Source organism: Electrona antarctica (assembly GCF_951216825.1).
Source record: "Electrona antarctica genome assembly, chromosome: 11".
NCBI lineage: Eukaryota > Metazoa > Chordata > Actinopteri > Myctophiformes > Myctophidae > Electrona > Electrona antarctica.
Window position 1 is genome coordinate 25426070 of NC_136792.1, and position 15494 is coordinate 25441563.

At 43.5% G+C, this 15494-nt stretch overlaps 1 protein-coding gene across 1 annotated transcript in view; it reads left to right on the forward strand.

Annotated features, from left to right (window-relative positions):
* The window catches only part of fndc3a (fibronectin type III domain containing 3A), a 94286-nt gene that overhangs the window by 12841 nt on the left and 65951 nt on the right, over window positions 1-15494 (forward strand). The window contains exon 3 of the mRNA XM_079513617.1: window positions 13696-13771. Within this exon, the coding sequence (XP_079369743.1) occupies window positions 13696-13771 (76 nt within the window). The remainder of the gene's footprint in view (window positions 1-13695; window positions 13772-15494) is intronic.

Sequence of the window (15494 nt, forward strand, 5' to 3'; positions counted from 1 at the left end):
AGACGTGCAAGGTAAAACATGAAATAAAATTGCCTTTTTTAACCCCTTCAGAATGAGACAACAAGGAATCCTGACATTATACTCTGGGAAATGCCCAGGTTTATTAAAAAAATGTCAATGTAAAAATATTGGTAATATGACCTTCTGGTATGAAGCCGTGGGCCGTATGGAATCTGTCCCCAGGCCGCATTTGGCCCGCGGGCCCCACTTTGGTTAGGGTTTGGGGTAGGATGTCGGTCTAATGATTGGCCCGCGGGCTCCACTTTGGACACCCCGGGGTTAGGCTTTGGGGTAGGATGTCGGTCTAATGACTGGCCCGCGGGCCCCACTTTGGACACCCCGGGGTTAGGGTTTGGGGTAGGATGTCAGTCTAATGACTGGCCCGCGGGCCCCACTTTGGACAACCCGGGGTTAGGATTTGGGGTAGGATGTCGGTCTAATGACTGGTCCGCGGGCCCCACTTTGGACACCCCGGGGTTAGGGTTTGGGGTAGGATGTCGGTCTAATGACTGTGACTGTTAGTATGTCGGAACTAAAGCCTGTACCCAATAACGTAATGTGGATGGTCCTGGACAGTGTATCCGACCGACTCAATGCCGGGCACTGCACTCTCTGTGGTGGCGTGCAGCCGTGCAACACGTGTCTTATTTGAGGTTTGTTGGGCGAATGGTTCTCGCTGGCCATTAAAAAATTGCTGATATACAAGCTCATAGAGGGAGGTAAAATAAGAGTTGCAGGTTGATTTGCGCCCTACCGCTGCCTGCTGCTGTGTTTTATTACCCCAGAGAACAGGGCTGCTGCTGCTGTGGTTTATTACCCCAGAGAACAGGGCTGCTGCTGCTGTGCACATTCACGGCTGTTAGGCTCTGACGTCCCTCTCTCGCCGGTGACTCAAGGGCTCAGGTTTCTCACTATTTGTTCCTCTTTAATTGTTTACCGTGCGCTGATGTGGCACGGCAGCTGGGCGGACGGGAAACGACAGGAAGCCAGTGACGTGTGTGGACGAGTGCTACCTACGTAGGAGCCCAGGCAGGAACTAATGCAGTGTCTCTCTCTCTCTCTCTCTCTCTCTCTCTGTCTCTCTCTGTCTCTCTCTCTCTCTCTCTCTCTCTCTCTCTCTCTCTCTCTCTGATGACATAAGCTGACTTAATGCAAAAGTAATTTAGAGCAATTTAATGAAGATAATTTAAAAAGAAATACAGCCTGTTGAGTGAAAATGGAGAGAAACTGGGGGCTGTGAATACCTATAGTACAATGTGGACACACAGTAACACCAAGGTGTGAACTGCAGGCTTGTTAGTGGCTGTTTTTAACTGCATGCCTTATGACATGCTGACTATCTGTAAGGTTTCAGATTGTTTCATTTTCATTTAGCGATCTGCTCTCTGTCTCTAGTCTTACCTTTGATTCTATTCAATCATTGATTGTATTGTATTGCAGAGTTTGTATGTATTGCAGAGTGACCACCAGCCAATCGGAATCAAGGATTGGGACTAACCTTTTTTGGGATTTTAACCAAATATTATTCGTTTTTTATTATTTTTCTCAACTCTGTTTTATTCGATTAGTCAGGTAGAAGGTGTCCACCACAACCACTGTAGCGGTCCAGTTCCTTAATCCGCACCGCTTCCTATTTTGTATGTTTGGAAGTAACCACAGAGTTCTTGTCATAAACTGGAAGACGTGAAACTACAGTATCCAAATCCAAATCCTCTCCCCATTGTTGACCGTGACAATGGGGGATGAATCCAAAACGACCTAAGTCAACAGCAGAATGGCTATTTGAAACCATTTAGCTGACACAGAAAAAAAGGGGGATTGCTTTATTTGGTGTAACGTTACATAGACGCTAGCCTGCACCTATAAGGGAAGACATTTCTCTATGGAAACGTTATACCTTCATTTCAAGGCGACGTGCATGCATTTATGTATGCATGCTGTGACACACACACACACACACACACACACACACTCGGTGCAAATCAAACATAATTGATTATAAAAGTTAATTGCAATGCATCAGGTGAGCTTGTAGATTGGCTATTTTCTCTGTGTTAGACACCTTACATGATCATCTGCTAATAACAATGGGTCTGATTCATCAATTAATCGTTAATATGATCAAAATCGATAATACAAAAAATCTGTTGCAAAGGCTATATTGTTATGGGCCCATAGTAACCACATTTTAGAGGATAGCATTTATTTTGTTAGCTAATGGTATCTGTTATTAGCCTGTCTGATTGAGGCAACATTTATGTGGATGGATAGCAGAAAACATAGTTTTTCCCACAATTGATGCCCCCCCTACGTTGACTATTGATTAGTCGAGTAATCGTTAATATTTAATTTTTAATAAATGATTTTCATTTCAGACACTTTTACCCATCCCTACTTTCTAACTCATTATACGATGGACAGTTCACAAACCTGCCTACCAGTGACATCATTGATGGGATTTCTAAGATAATAGAAACTACAGCCTTTCTCGTCCTGGAAAGTTAGCATGCTGAAATGGAATCCATTGTTCTTGCATTAATAAAAAAAAAAAAAGCAAAATAAAGTTTTAAATCTTGTTTGAAATGACCGAAACTGCCTACCAATGATGTCACTGTTAGGCAGGTTTCTGAACTGTCCGTGATGCACCAGTAGATGAGTAGATGGGATCTTATAATGAACATTAGTAGGACTTGGGTTTAAAATGGCCGATGTGGCCCTTTAAACAGAATTGTGTCCCTGATTTATTAGTACAGTAATTATTTCTAGGCTTGAGTACATATTTTTCAATTGAACACACACGCACGCACAGTACATTACTTGTACACGTCTATGTACAGTAGCATAAATAAATATACCATGAAGGCTGCAAAAGTTAAGTGGACTAGTCGACTTTAGTCGCTAAAAAATAAATTCATCAATTACAATGTCGATTCATAAAAATATATACAAAAATGTATTTTAAATTTTAATTAATCTAAAAAGGAATCCGTAAGAAAATAATCCATAGTTGCAGTACTAGTTTAGACCCCGAGAACAGAGAGGGAGAAGTGAAGCACTAAAGTCATGGTGGCCGATTCTGGTACTGCAGCTGGTACTACAGCTGGGGCCAAATACATGAATGAGCGAAAACGGTTTTGACCTTTTGTGCTCAAGGAAATGTTAATCGTCTAAAAGCTGAAGCGGCCTGTTCTAGCGATACCATGAGGCCTGGCCTACTTGAAAGGTTGCTCAGACAGCCTCACTGGGAGCGAAAACATAATCCCTGCCCACGGCCGTTCCGGGCTGGTGGAGATAAAATTATATACCGGTATGTTGTACTACTGTAGGGACAGCTAGCGGACTTTATTTTTCTAAGTGAAATAAAACAATTCATATTCCCCTTTGTGTCTGTTTTGGCCTTTCTCTAAGAAGTCCTTTACATTCCCAAGATACATTTCGCAGGCAAGCAATGTCTGCATCACCGAGGTACTTTCTTCACTTGGTACCAAGGTTAGTATAGTTAGAAAAGTAACAAAATCAAAAATAAGATTGAAAAAACATTTGCGTTAACTGAAATAAACAAACTAAACAAACTATAACGATATGAAACTGCATTGTGCATTTACAAAAGCCTTAAAGAATGCTGAGTGATAGACTGAAAATCTTTGAGAAAGTTGTATTGTGTGTACCTGACTTAAGCGATCGTCCCAAAGGCGTTCCAGGCTTTGAACAATGGACAGATATTAACAGAATATTACACAACATTACTTACTCCCTCAGCTCGCCTTTTACTGTTTTACAGTAAACATCTTGCCAAGTTGCGAGTGGGCTTGTTTGCCGAGGGAAGAACTCCCGACAGACGCACATGTGATTCTTGATGCCAGCCTCTGAGCTGTGTGATCAAACTGCGTCATTAGGCTTGAGTATAGATCCGCCCCCGGCTGCCTCTGATTGGCCCAGCTCCTACTAGTAGTATCGGGGCATTCTCACATTCTTATACAGCTATAAAACTCCAATCTGCGTGACTGGCTAGTCATTAGACTCCCAATCCACACCTCCCGCATGACACCACTATTTTACCACTAAGGTGTTTTTGTCGACCAGTGAGGAGATCCTGTATAGGAATCTTGTTCTTTGGTTGACTTTTTTGATTACCGGAAAGATTTGCCTCCAGGATGGAACCTAGGTAGGTAATTTCATCTTTTTGTGTGATACTATTGTCACCCACTCCAACCAAGAAGCCATCTGCCTTGCTGATTACTGCTTGATCCAAAGAGAATGGATTCAGTTTTTCCCAGGTGTAAAGTTAGTTTGTTTTCCGCGAGCCAGGTGCAGATTCTACAGAGTTCAGAGCTGAGGGCCTTTTCAACCTGCAGTTTGTTCCTGTCCGAGACCAGCAGTGCTGAGTCATCTGCGAACAGGAACAAGTTGCAGTCATCATCCATGTTATTCACACAGCAGCAGTAGCCTGCACTTATGCAAGTTTAATTAAAAGTTTAATTCATATTGTGGCTGAGGTCACAATTAGGGATGTCCCGATTTTCGTTTCTAATCCGATACCACCATTTTTGTGTTAGCCGATACTGATACCGAATACCGATACCAGAGAATAATATATATAATAATATATAAAAAAATAAATTGAAGTCCACCTGCTTTTTCTTTTCTTTTTTCAGAACATTTCCGATACCGATACAGTATCGAGACATCTCTAGATAGGCTATAGAGATTCTATCCTGGAAAACATCTATGTCTATGACTATGAAAACATTGTGTTTTGTTAAAGTGAAACTGACCACGGGCGCAGGTTGCCAGGTTTGTTTTCCAAGCAAACGTGTCTATGAAAACATAGCTTGGACTAGTTATCATCATAATATATGGAATGTCCCAATTAGTTTTTCTTTTACTATAGCCTACTATACCTTAGTCAGGTCTAGGTTTAGAGTTTTTTGTTTAGTTACTGTATTCAACCCTCTCTTCATTCAACACTTTGTCTGATATATTGAAGCAAAAAAGCTGATCGGCCCCAAAAAACGTGATCGGAGCACCCCTAGTCTCAAGCCAACTTGAGCCACGAGAGACACCACTGATGCCGTGTCAAACATTTGCTTGTGCTGACTCAGTCCCGTTTGAGTTGCAACCCGATATGGACAGAATAGTAAGTCCTCGTCCCCCAGAGTCCTGCAAGTAGGGAAGGTCGCAAGGGAGCCATCACCATTTACTGGTACTGTGATAACGGCACATTTCCATGCTCGCGAATGTGACACTTGACTAGAGGCTAAGCAGTTCGGCTTGCGTCACAGAAGGGGACGTTTGGTAGCCCAATCAGAGGCAGGCGGGGGCGGGTCATTACACAAACCTCTCGGTATCTTGAAACTCCACCTTCCGCCAACTTGTTTTTACTCACACCTGCGAAAAGTATTAATAAAAATTGTATGTATGGCATTGTGTTCTCTGAATGGGAGTGTGTGTGAGCTGGGGGGGGTGGGTCAGAGGAGGAGGACAAGAGGAGACTGTTAGTGTAGTTATATATTTCAGCCTCCGTAGCTGCGTGGGTCGCTCAGCCGCGTCTCGTCATTGTCGTTGTCGTAGTGGGCGGGAGAGAGAGAGAAAAAAAGGCAGAACAAAGGACTCCCCAGGAGGCTACAGTAGCCTATTTTTTTTTTTTTTTTGTGCTGGCTCGCTTTCTCTGTGCCGTTATCAGCCACCGGTGGAATGCTTCTGAAATCAACCACGTTAATGTACACAGCAGTCACTCCCAAGAGCACACGCAGTCACCGCTGACAGAGGCAAAGGAGGAAACTGAATAAACTGAAGCAGACCCCCACCCCCCCCCCCACCCACTCCTACAACCTTTTCCTGAGGCTTCGTCCTCTTCTAAGCTGTGGTCCCTCCTGTGACGGCGCGGTGTGGTGCGGACATCGCCAGGGCTTATTTGTTGAAGGGGTTGCCGGGGAGACTGGCTGTGTGGGAAGGCTGCGTTTTGAAGCCCGGAGGGAGGGAGGGAGGGTGCGAGTGAGCGAGCGAGAGAGAGTGAGAGAGAGAGATAGAGCCGTCTGCCGCTGCAGAGAGCAACCATCGCCGTGGAGCAGACGAGGGGCTGAGCCAGGCTCCGTAAACATGGGCTCCACGCCACAACACGTTCCGTGAATGCTGCCGCCGCTGCCAGCCACGCAGCCTGTCCGCGTCCTCCTGCTCTCCTGCACCATCACCACTACCACCACGCGGCCCGTCAGCCTTCCTGGACACTCGGTGCCAGAGTCGCTGGAAAGCGGGACGAGCAGCAGTAGTGAGAGGTTGAACCCGGCAGGGTCATGTGGTTTCCCATGAGGGCTGCGTGAAGAAGTGAAAGAGGGCGTGGGGGGACAGGGACAGGGGTCTGACGGACCCAGGAGCACCCCTGGTCCTTGTTTCGCTGTGACTGCATGAACAGCCGCATCTGAATGAGAAAAAAAGCTATGCGGGCAACAGTAAGTAAGCAGAGAGATTATTTTGCAATAATACGTTTTACTGTCATTTCCGTTTTGTTTCATTATCTACTGTATGCCGAGGAGCGGCACAAGGTTTATGTCTCCGATTAGTTTCTTAGTGCAGGTTAAACTGGAGAAGAAAGCGGAGGCATTTTCTTCACGTGAGACGTAGGGGGAGAGATGATGGAAAGAGATTCAATCAGACCTCCCTGCCCTGCCCACTACCCCCCCCCCCCCCCTCCCATAACACCTGTACACTGTTACACTCGTGTGTGTGTGTGTGTGTGTGTGTGTGTGTGTGTGTGTGTGTGTGTGTGTGTGTGTGTGTGTGTGTGTGTGTGTGTGTGTGTGTGTGTGTGTGTGTGTGTGTGTGTGTGTGTGTGTGTGTGTGTGTGTGTGTGTGTGTGTGTGTGTGTGTGTGTGTGTGTGTGTGTGTGTGTGTGTGTGTGTGTGTGTGTGTGTGTGTGTGTGTGACGCGCGCGCACGCGCCTTGGCAGTGAGTGTGCCCCCACGTCTCCCTACCGAGCTCATGAATGGAAGTGGGCCATGTCAGATGGAAGTGCTAATGACCGCCGTGCTGGGAGAGAGCCACGGCTGAAGCCCTTTGCCATGGGAGGTTGGGAGCGTAGGTGGTTTTGTGACGCTGACTAACACGAGCCATACGCAGCATGGCACAGAGCCCCGCAAGCCTTATTGTGTGCACCTTTCTGGAGTAGATGCGACCAGAAGAAGGATGTGGTTTATTGTAAGTTGGAGGAGACAGGCAGAGTTTGGGTCAATCTAAGATCATTCTGGATGAACTGAACAAGATAATGGAGATAGGAGATAAACTGCTGGACTTCCTTTTATTTCTTTTGGCTCTCATGTTTGGAATGGTCATACATACAGGGAGAATAGTGTCATTAAAGCAAAATTACACTTTCAGGTGTGATATTACCTTGCCCTGATGTAACTTCAAACATTGAACAAATATCTTTCTCCGAAAATGTCTCAAAAATTAGTCTCATGTTGATGGTCCCAAATGCACTCCTTAGTCTCATGTTGATGGTCCCAAATGCACTCCTTTAGCACATACATGATGGTCCCAAATGCACTCTTTTAGCACAGAAATGAACACAAACAAACCACATTCTGCCAATATATCAAAACCCAGTGCGGCATATATTTTTGAGTGGTGCAAACCACTCCAACAACCAGCTTTGTCTGTATCTATGTGTCTATGTATGTGTGTACCTGTACGTGGGACCCAGAAAAATGAGCATGGTTACTATGGTCACTGACATTACGTCAGACCACAGCTGATCAGGCTATATAAGACCTTGCACCACTCAGTTCACACGGGTGTGATTTTTTAAAGATGCAAATAGCTAATTTACACACACACACACACACACACACACACACACACACACACACATATATACACACACCCCGCACTGGTGATGTGTAATAACCTTTAGAAAAAGCGTTGAAATGTTCTTGATTATGCTATAATCGAAAAGGCCTTGAATATTGCTTGGATTTTGGACAAGGAGCTAGAGATGCTTGCATTGGTAGCAATTTTAATGCTACAGTACAGGAATCTCTAGAGGTGTGCGATTTTAAATTGGGGGGGGGGGTTGCTTCCACCTTGAATTGGTCTTGGATTGTGTTCCGGGTTTGTGACGTGAACGCCATTTATGAATATGAACAGCTGTGTTTGGGATAATGGTTGAGTGCCTAAAAGCTGCTGTTGTGAAATTGAAAAAGAAAAATTAAGTATCATACTTTGATAGTAGTATTGACACCTTCAACACCTTTTGACACCTTTTAAAAAAAGAAATGTATAAATGTCTTAATTATAAAGGCTTTGTTTGAGGCTGGAAACTCCATCCTCTCATTACCTTGGCACATGCAATGGTGTTAGATTCCATTCCGGTGATGGGGAGAACTCCAGGTCGTGATTTCTGTCAGTACAGTTTAATGCCGTTGACCACATGAATAGAGTTGAATGAACCTTACTGCTTCAATTATTTAAAGGGCCATTCCAACCTGTTTTGTGGTCATTTGAGTATTGAATTGAATATGAAAATAATATTGAACAATTGGCTGTTTTATGAATAAAGCCCTCTGCATTTTCCATTTCATAGATAAAGAAAAACCTGTCTTTCTGTATCACTCGCTCACTCACTCACTCACTCCATTCCTCAACTACACTTCCACTTCCCTCCACGTCTGCGCAAACAAATTATTATAATGGAATAAAGTAACCATCTTACTTGTTTTTCTTTTGTATGAACATGCAACCATACAAGTCGTTAAAACTCACAATCCGCCAACATTGCCACAGTGTTTCTCGACTGGAATCACTTATCACACTTTACTTTTAGTTTGGCCGCCAAGATTGAGACCCACTTTAAAATAACAGACTTTTCTTTCAGAGAAGTTGTTTGGCTTGCTGACCAATCACAGCTCATTGTGCTCCTTAACCACACTGGTAGCTCTCTTTACACAATTCCCCATCTTTTGATCAAGAGGCTACGCAATCAACATGTCACTGTAAAGTAGTCCGATGCCTTCATGTGTCGAAAGCACAGCTGTCTTGAATAAATTGAAATGGTTCATTCAGCACACGGGTGTGCAGGCTGGTATGAATGCTTAAATTCCTCTCTCAGACAGTCTAGCGCCCTTCAACGCCACACAATAATCATGAGCACAATTTATTATGGCCAGGCGATATGGCTTAATTGATACCACTATGTGCTTCCATATTATATATTGTACATATCTTTATTCACTTAGTTCACACTTCAGAATATCCAAATATCCAATTACTCCTTCGCTAAAACCCACCCCAAAAAGCGATTGTCCAATGCCAATCCAAATTGTTTAGCGACCGTTGCCATGCAAGACAAGCTTTCGCCACCTCATAGCTGTCGGTGTTATTTTGCATGGCTGTGTTGTTGAACACATACAGTAGGCAGCTTAACGTCAGGAAAGTTACACGACTGACCTGCCCAGGTGATGGCAATTATACTAATGACCGTAGTCTTACCATGCAACATGAAAACTCCTGTCGAGTGGTCGTTAAAAGTTGATGTTGGTTACTGTTTTTCCCTCTGCCATTTCCTCGTATGTCTAGTTTATTTAAATGTCATGCACATGTGTCCAGTGCATAGCCTACTGCAGGCCTGGTTGACTAGATTTAGAAGACATTTTGATGCTCTTGCTACTGAAATGATCAATTATTTATATGGAGAAATCCCGTTATTTAACATGCATCTCAATGGGTGAGAAGGACAGCTTGCCCTGTCTCCTCGCTGATAACATGCCTATTGGACAATGACGGGTTGGGTACTGGCCCTGGGTAGGGACTTTGCGAAGGGCTAATTAGGAGTAGGCCAAGAAATGTTGTGAAGTCAATTAATTGAACGCAACACAAATCATTGAGGCTGTAGCCAATTCTCAAATTGAAAGTATTTTTGCCATGAAAACAATATCTATTATATATACAAGTGAGAAGTTGTACCCAACCCAGGAAAAGGGACCCAAAGTCACACACTGCATACGTCACTGACACACTGCAACACACTACACTCACACGGCAGTGACGTCACACACTTACCCTCCGCGTCATTCGGCCGCTATCTCCTCATATCGCGCCGAACGCCGACCCTCAACACCACCCGCGGAACATTACTCATTGCACTGACACCAACGTTGCCTCCCTTCCACACCCACGCCGGCATTGTATTTCTTCACAACAAACACTATCTCCCCAACAACCCACACCCCCGCACGCACACACTCACACACGGGCCACGGAACACTGTTGCCAGGTCTATGAAAACAAGCCCAGAAAAAATGCCATTCAACACGCTACTCACACACACTACAACTCGCTTAAAACTCGCGGACCTGGCAACACTGCATCCTGTTTTCTCATTGGCTACTGTTGCTAATTTGTTGCCATGTATATGAAAACAAGCCCAGAAAAAATGCCATTCAACACGCTACTTACACACACTACCACTCGCTTACAATACGCGGACCTGGCAACACTACATTCCCTCTCCCATTTGCTCAAAGCCCACCACGTGACCCACAAGTTTTAATGTTACCTTTCTCACTTCCGATTACACCACCGGAAGTTACACACTACACACACACACACATTAAAAGAACAACACGAACACAACACTACACACACACACACACACACACGGGCCACTGTTGCCAGGTCTATGAAAACAGGCCCAGAAACAAAGCTTTTCACCACGCTACTTACACACACTACAACTCGCTTACAATTCGCGACCCTGGCAACATTGTTCCCCGTCTTCCAACACACACACAGTCCCACACACACACACACACTCATTCGGACTTGGATGGACAGCGGCGCGATTACATACATACACCGTTTAATTCATGCAAACACGACAATTGCACCACCAGTTTCATTAATGTAAACACGAAAATTGCGCGACCCGTTTAATTAATGGAAACATGACAACTGCGACGCACCTGTGTGTGTGTGTGTGTGTGTGTGTGTGTGTGTGTGTGTGTGTGTGTGTGTGTGTGTGTGTGTGTGTGTGTGTGTGTGTGTGTGTGTGTGTGTGTGTGTGTGTGTGTGTGTGTGTGTGTGTGTGTGTGTGTGTGTGTGTGTGTGTGTGTGTGTGTGTGTGTGTGGGGTGGGGGTTGCGAGTGAGTGTGTTTGTGTGTGTGTGTGCGCGCGCAGTACCCATACTATTTACCCAGCGTGTGCGTGTGTCTACACGATGTGTAGCCATCCGTTACATGTGACACAGCTGTCACATGTAACGGATGTTTCTTCCCATATTGAGCTGCAACGTAACCCTAGGATGAGCCGCCCAAAGGGCAGCAAAATTCTAGTAATATACAAAGACAGTTCTGTGGTTGTATAATATTAACCCCGATATTAAGACCGATTCTACAAATGTCGTCTAAATCCTTAGTTTTCTGAAAACTGTATCTTACTATATATCAGTGATCCTGACCCCCGGAATTATATGTACTAGCCCTTACCCATTGTGAGATATTGTGGCCGTGGGGGTACTGCGCCCTGTGTGTGTTTTCGCATTTTTAATTCACTAATAAATTCATTATTAATCTATAATTTGTTAAATTGAAAAACGGGCTTCGTTAAGACCTCCATATTATTATGGTCAATGCCTGTGTGAAAAGTGGGAGTGATTGGTGCAGGCAGTGAGGAGCTATTGCAGTGTTTCTGACACGCATTCAGACATTCAGACACACATTCAGACATTTGGTTAACACCCTCCGCGCCATTGCCGACGATTAAAGTCAATTGAAGCCTAATTTTGATAGTGACGCTTATCGCCATTGCCGACGGCCTCCGGCAATTGAGCTTTTATAGCGCGTTCGATTGCTCGAGCCAAAATGCTACTCACGTTAGCCGGTTAGCTAGCTGTGTTGTTAGCACAGAACTGGATCGCCCATCTTAGATCGTCGTCGCCATAAGCATCCATTCTATCCATTTCTTTCAATCGCCTGTAACTCCTATTCCTTGTCCCAGATGGCATTTTTGGTCAAAACAGCGTTTCTTTGACGGCACAGAGCTGACAATCTAGAGCTCTCCGGAGCTCCGGCCTGGAATCACATTGTAAACAAGGCCCATCCAGCTGTGTGAAAACTCCTAACGTAGGACTACCGGTTGTGGACCGGAAATGGCGGATTTTCAAAATAAGAGCTCAAATTAAAAAAATGCTGGCGTGAATTAGATCCTAATTTTTCAATAAATGATAGCGGTCTAAGTGTTAATTATAGTATGATTATTCCGCAGACCCCCACCTAAAACTTTTGTGTTCCAGTGACCTCAAAGATTTTCACAAATGTTTCAAGAATAGCAGATCTGCAAGCCCATAGTTCCAGACCGGTTTCTTTGATTTTATTTTCAGAGATCCCCTTTTGTACATTTGCCCCTTTGGCCTATGCACCTGCCTCCAACCATTTGAGGTGTGCATCTGCTGTCTAAGAAATAGCCAAAGTATAAAATACTAGAGGTTTGGGCAGCTACTAGTACTCACACATAGAGATCGGGCTGCAAGCGGCCCTCGCAGCTACGTTGCACCAGTGATCCAGCTGATAAGATATATGGAGATGTCTATCTGTCAGTCGTCATCCCTTTTATGGGCATATATGGATATCTCTGTATCCGTCAGTTGTTGTCCCTTTTATTTGATATAATTTGCGTACTGATTTGTTAGGGCCTTATGCCATGATGACGCATTGAGGAGAGACAATGTCTTATATTCTTTCACCACTTTGTGGTCCCTACACTTACTTACTTACTTAGTCCTCTTGCACTTCAGGGCACGTAGAGCCAACCATAGCCACCAGGTCTCTCCATCTGGGTTTGTCGTGGGCAAGGAAAAGAAAAACAAAACTATATATAATTGAATATGCACAAAAAGCCCTGGAAACATTGAGAGAAAGAAGACTATACAATGAATAAATGAGCATTTTAAATAGCTGACCATAACCTCAGTAAAACTATGTTATACCTAACGTTAACCCCAAAAGCCCCCAACAAGTATATTATACATAGGATGTATTCTCCCATCCTGGAGAATACACTTTCAACAGCCATTGTTTTGGTGAGTGAGTACCGGATTTTCTTTGCTTGTGCAGCAGAGGAGCGCCTGGCAGGGCATTGGAGAGAACTCGCTCTGGACCAGGGCTAGGGGGGTGTCACTCGTCCCATCTGGTACCCAGAAAGGGAGGCCCTTTGGACTTTTTTTCTCCGCTATTCCACGGACGATAGTCTCACGTTGCCAGAATGTTTCCTCTCGCAATTAACAAATGCTTCCGTCATACCGTCGGGAGCAACAGAAGCTCTATCATGAGTAAGCGATAAAGCGGAAGTGGAGACTCCTCCCCACTTCAGTTTTGTCTTTACAGTCGCGCAAATTTGTCCTAATATGAATAGAAATCATCTAAGCATATATAGCTTGCTGCTTAGCAGAAATGGGAAAAAAGTTTAAGTTAAAAAATATTTTAAAATATATTTTCGTGAACAGAAATGCCAGCTTCCTTACTCAAATTGGTGTACTGTAGTTCCAGACTCTATATAGCATACAGAGATTGTGGAATAGTTGTCTGGCTACGCAAAACTACACGGAAGACAACATGTGCCTAAATTGTTACAAATGTAACCATAACCAATGAATGGTTTATTTGTATAAATTATTGTTGTTGAACTGTCCCCTCTGCGTCTCTACAGGTAATCCTGGTGCAGGTAAACCCAGGTGAGGCCTTCACTATTCGACGAGAGGATGGTCAGTTTCAGTGTATCACAGGTAAGAAGGTTCTCTTACTATCTTATGTTTTTAATGTGTTGCCTCCATACAGGTGTTTGTTACGTTACATCCCCTGGATGTGGGTGGTTGAACGGCATTAAAGAATAAATAAAACTAGAGTGAGTCAGTCATCTATGCACAGTATGCAGTGGTGAAAAGTAACTAAGTACATTTACTCAAATCCTGTACTTAAGTACAATTTTACATTAGTGGAGTATTTCCTTTTTTCTTTACTCTAAAACATATACTTCAAGATGTGAGTATTTTTCCACCACTGCATCTATGACATTCATATCTATGATGTGGGCAAGCGGGTTTCAGCCTGATCAGAGCTCTTTGGACTTCCATATTTCAAAAGTATTAAATATGTGTGGAAAAAGAAGAAACATTAGTGGAGGTACTTCTGTAGCTTATTGGTAGCGTGTAGGAATGGAACGACATGAAAATTACTCAAGATTATTGTGTTAAAATTAGAGATGTGCCGATACTGGTATTGGGTACTCGGGCCGATACCACCCTAAAGTACTTGTACTCGGTATCGGAACCGGGCCTGATATTTTGAGACGAGTACTACAACATTCAATTGACACTAGGCTGAACGATCAATGCAACGGGAGCAAGTCTGACCCAACACAGCAGCAAAATGAGCAAAGCGCCCAAAACAGCTGATCTACAAGCATACATGACAACTGACAAGTGTAGAACGGAGATCCATCGGCATCTATGTTTATATTCGGCGGGCGACACTATCGGATGAATAAATTAACATTTTGATAGTTATAGTTGTCCTTTCTTGTAGCAGGAGCACATTAAAAGTATTTATTTCATTTATATCAGACCGCCAGGTCCAAAAAAAAGTACTCCATGAAGTGTAGATTTGTGTCTGTGTATATTCAGCGGGCAGCATTATTACTAGATTAATAAATTAGCATTAATTAACCTACGTTGTGACTCTCCACTCGTCTCGACGCAGCCCCAGGTCATTAAAAGTTATTTCCATCAGACGAGTTCCAACAAAGTAATCCATGACTGTATAGGCTACAAATAGGGAATCTTTTTGTAGTTATAAGCACAACGTCCTTACAATCCTTATAAAGATATAAAAGCCAAAGTTTATTTTGCCTGTCTTGTTTTTCTTTGCGAAAAGAAAAACCCCTCCCCCCGCACATGTGCAGGGACTGTGACAGGTGTTTTTTTTTTGCCTCGAGCATAATGAAAGAAAGGCACCTACAAGGTCAACATTTTTCTTTCACAACAATGATAATACTAGAGTGTGTTTGAATAGAACAAAATGTTTTATTGCTAAAATGATATTTTTTCTAAATCATTTCAGGCTATTATTATTGTGGTAATTCAACATTACAGTATCATTTGAACTACAAGGCATGACAATGAAATTATCGGTACTCGGTATCGGCGAGTACTTAAAAGAAAGTACTCGTACTCTGTCTGAAACAAATTGCATCGGGGCATCTCTAGTTAAAATATTTGCGATTAACGATATTGCGATAATCAAAATATGCTTAAAATGCCTCTTTTGTTAATTACTTGAACCCCCAGAATCCCTATTCTGGCAGGAACATTTGCCAAAAACATTTCTTTTTTATTTATTTAAAAAATATCACGATAAAGGCTGATGTCGATTATAGTCCCATCCCAAGTAGTGTGCATACAAAGTTTGGCTTTGATGGGTCCAGCAGTTGTGAAATTAGCGCCCCAGTAA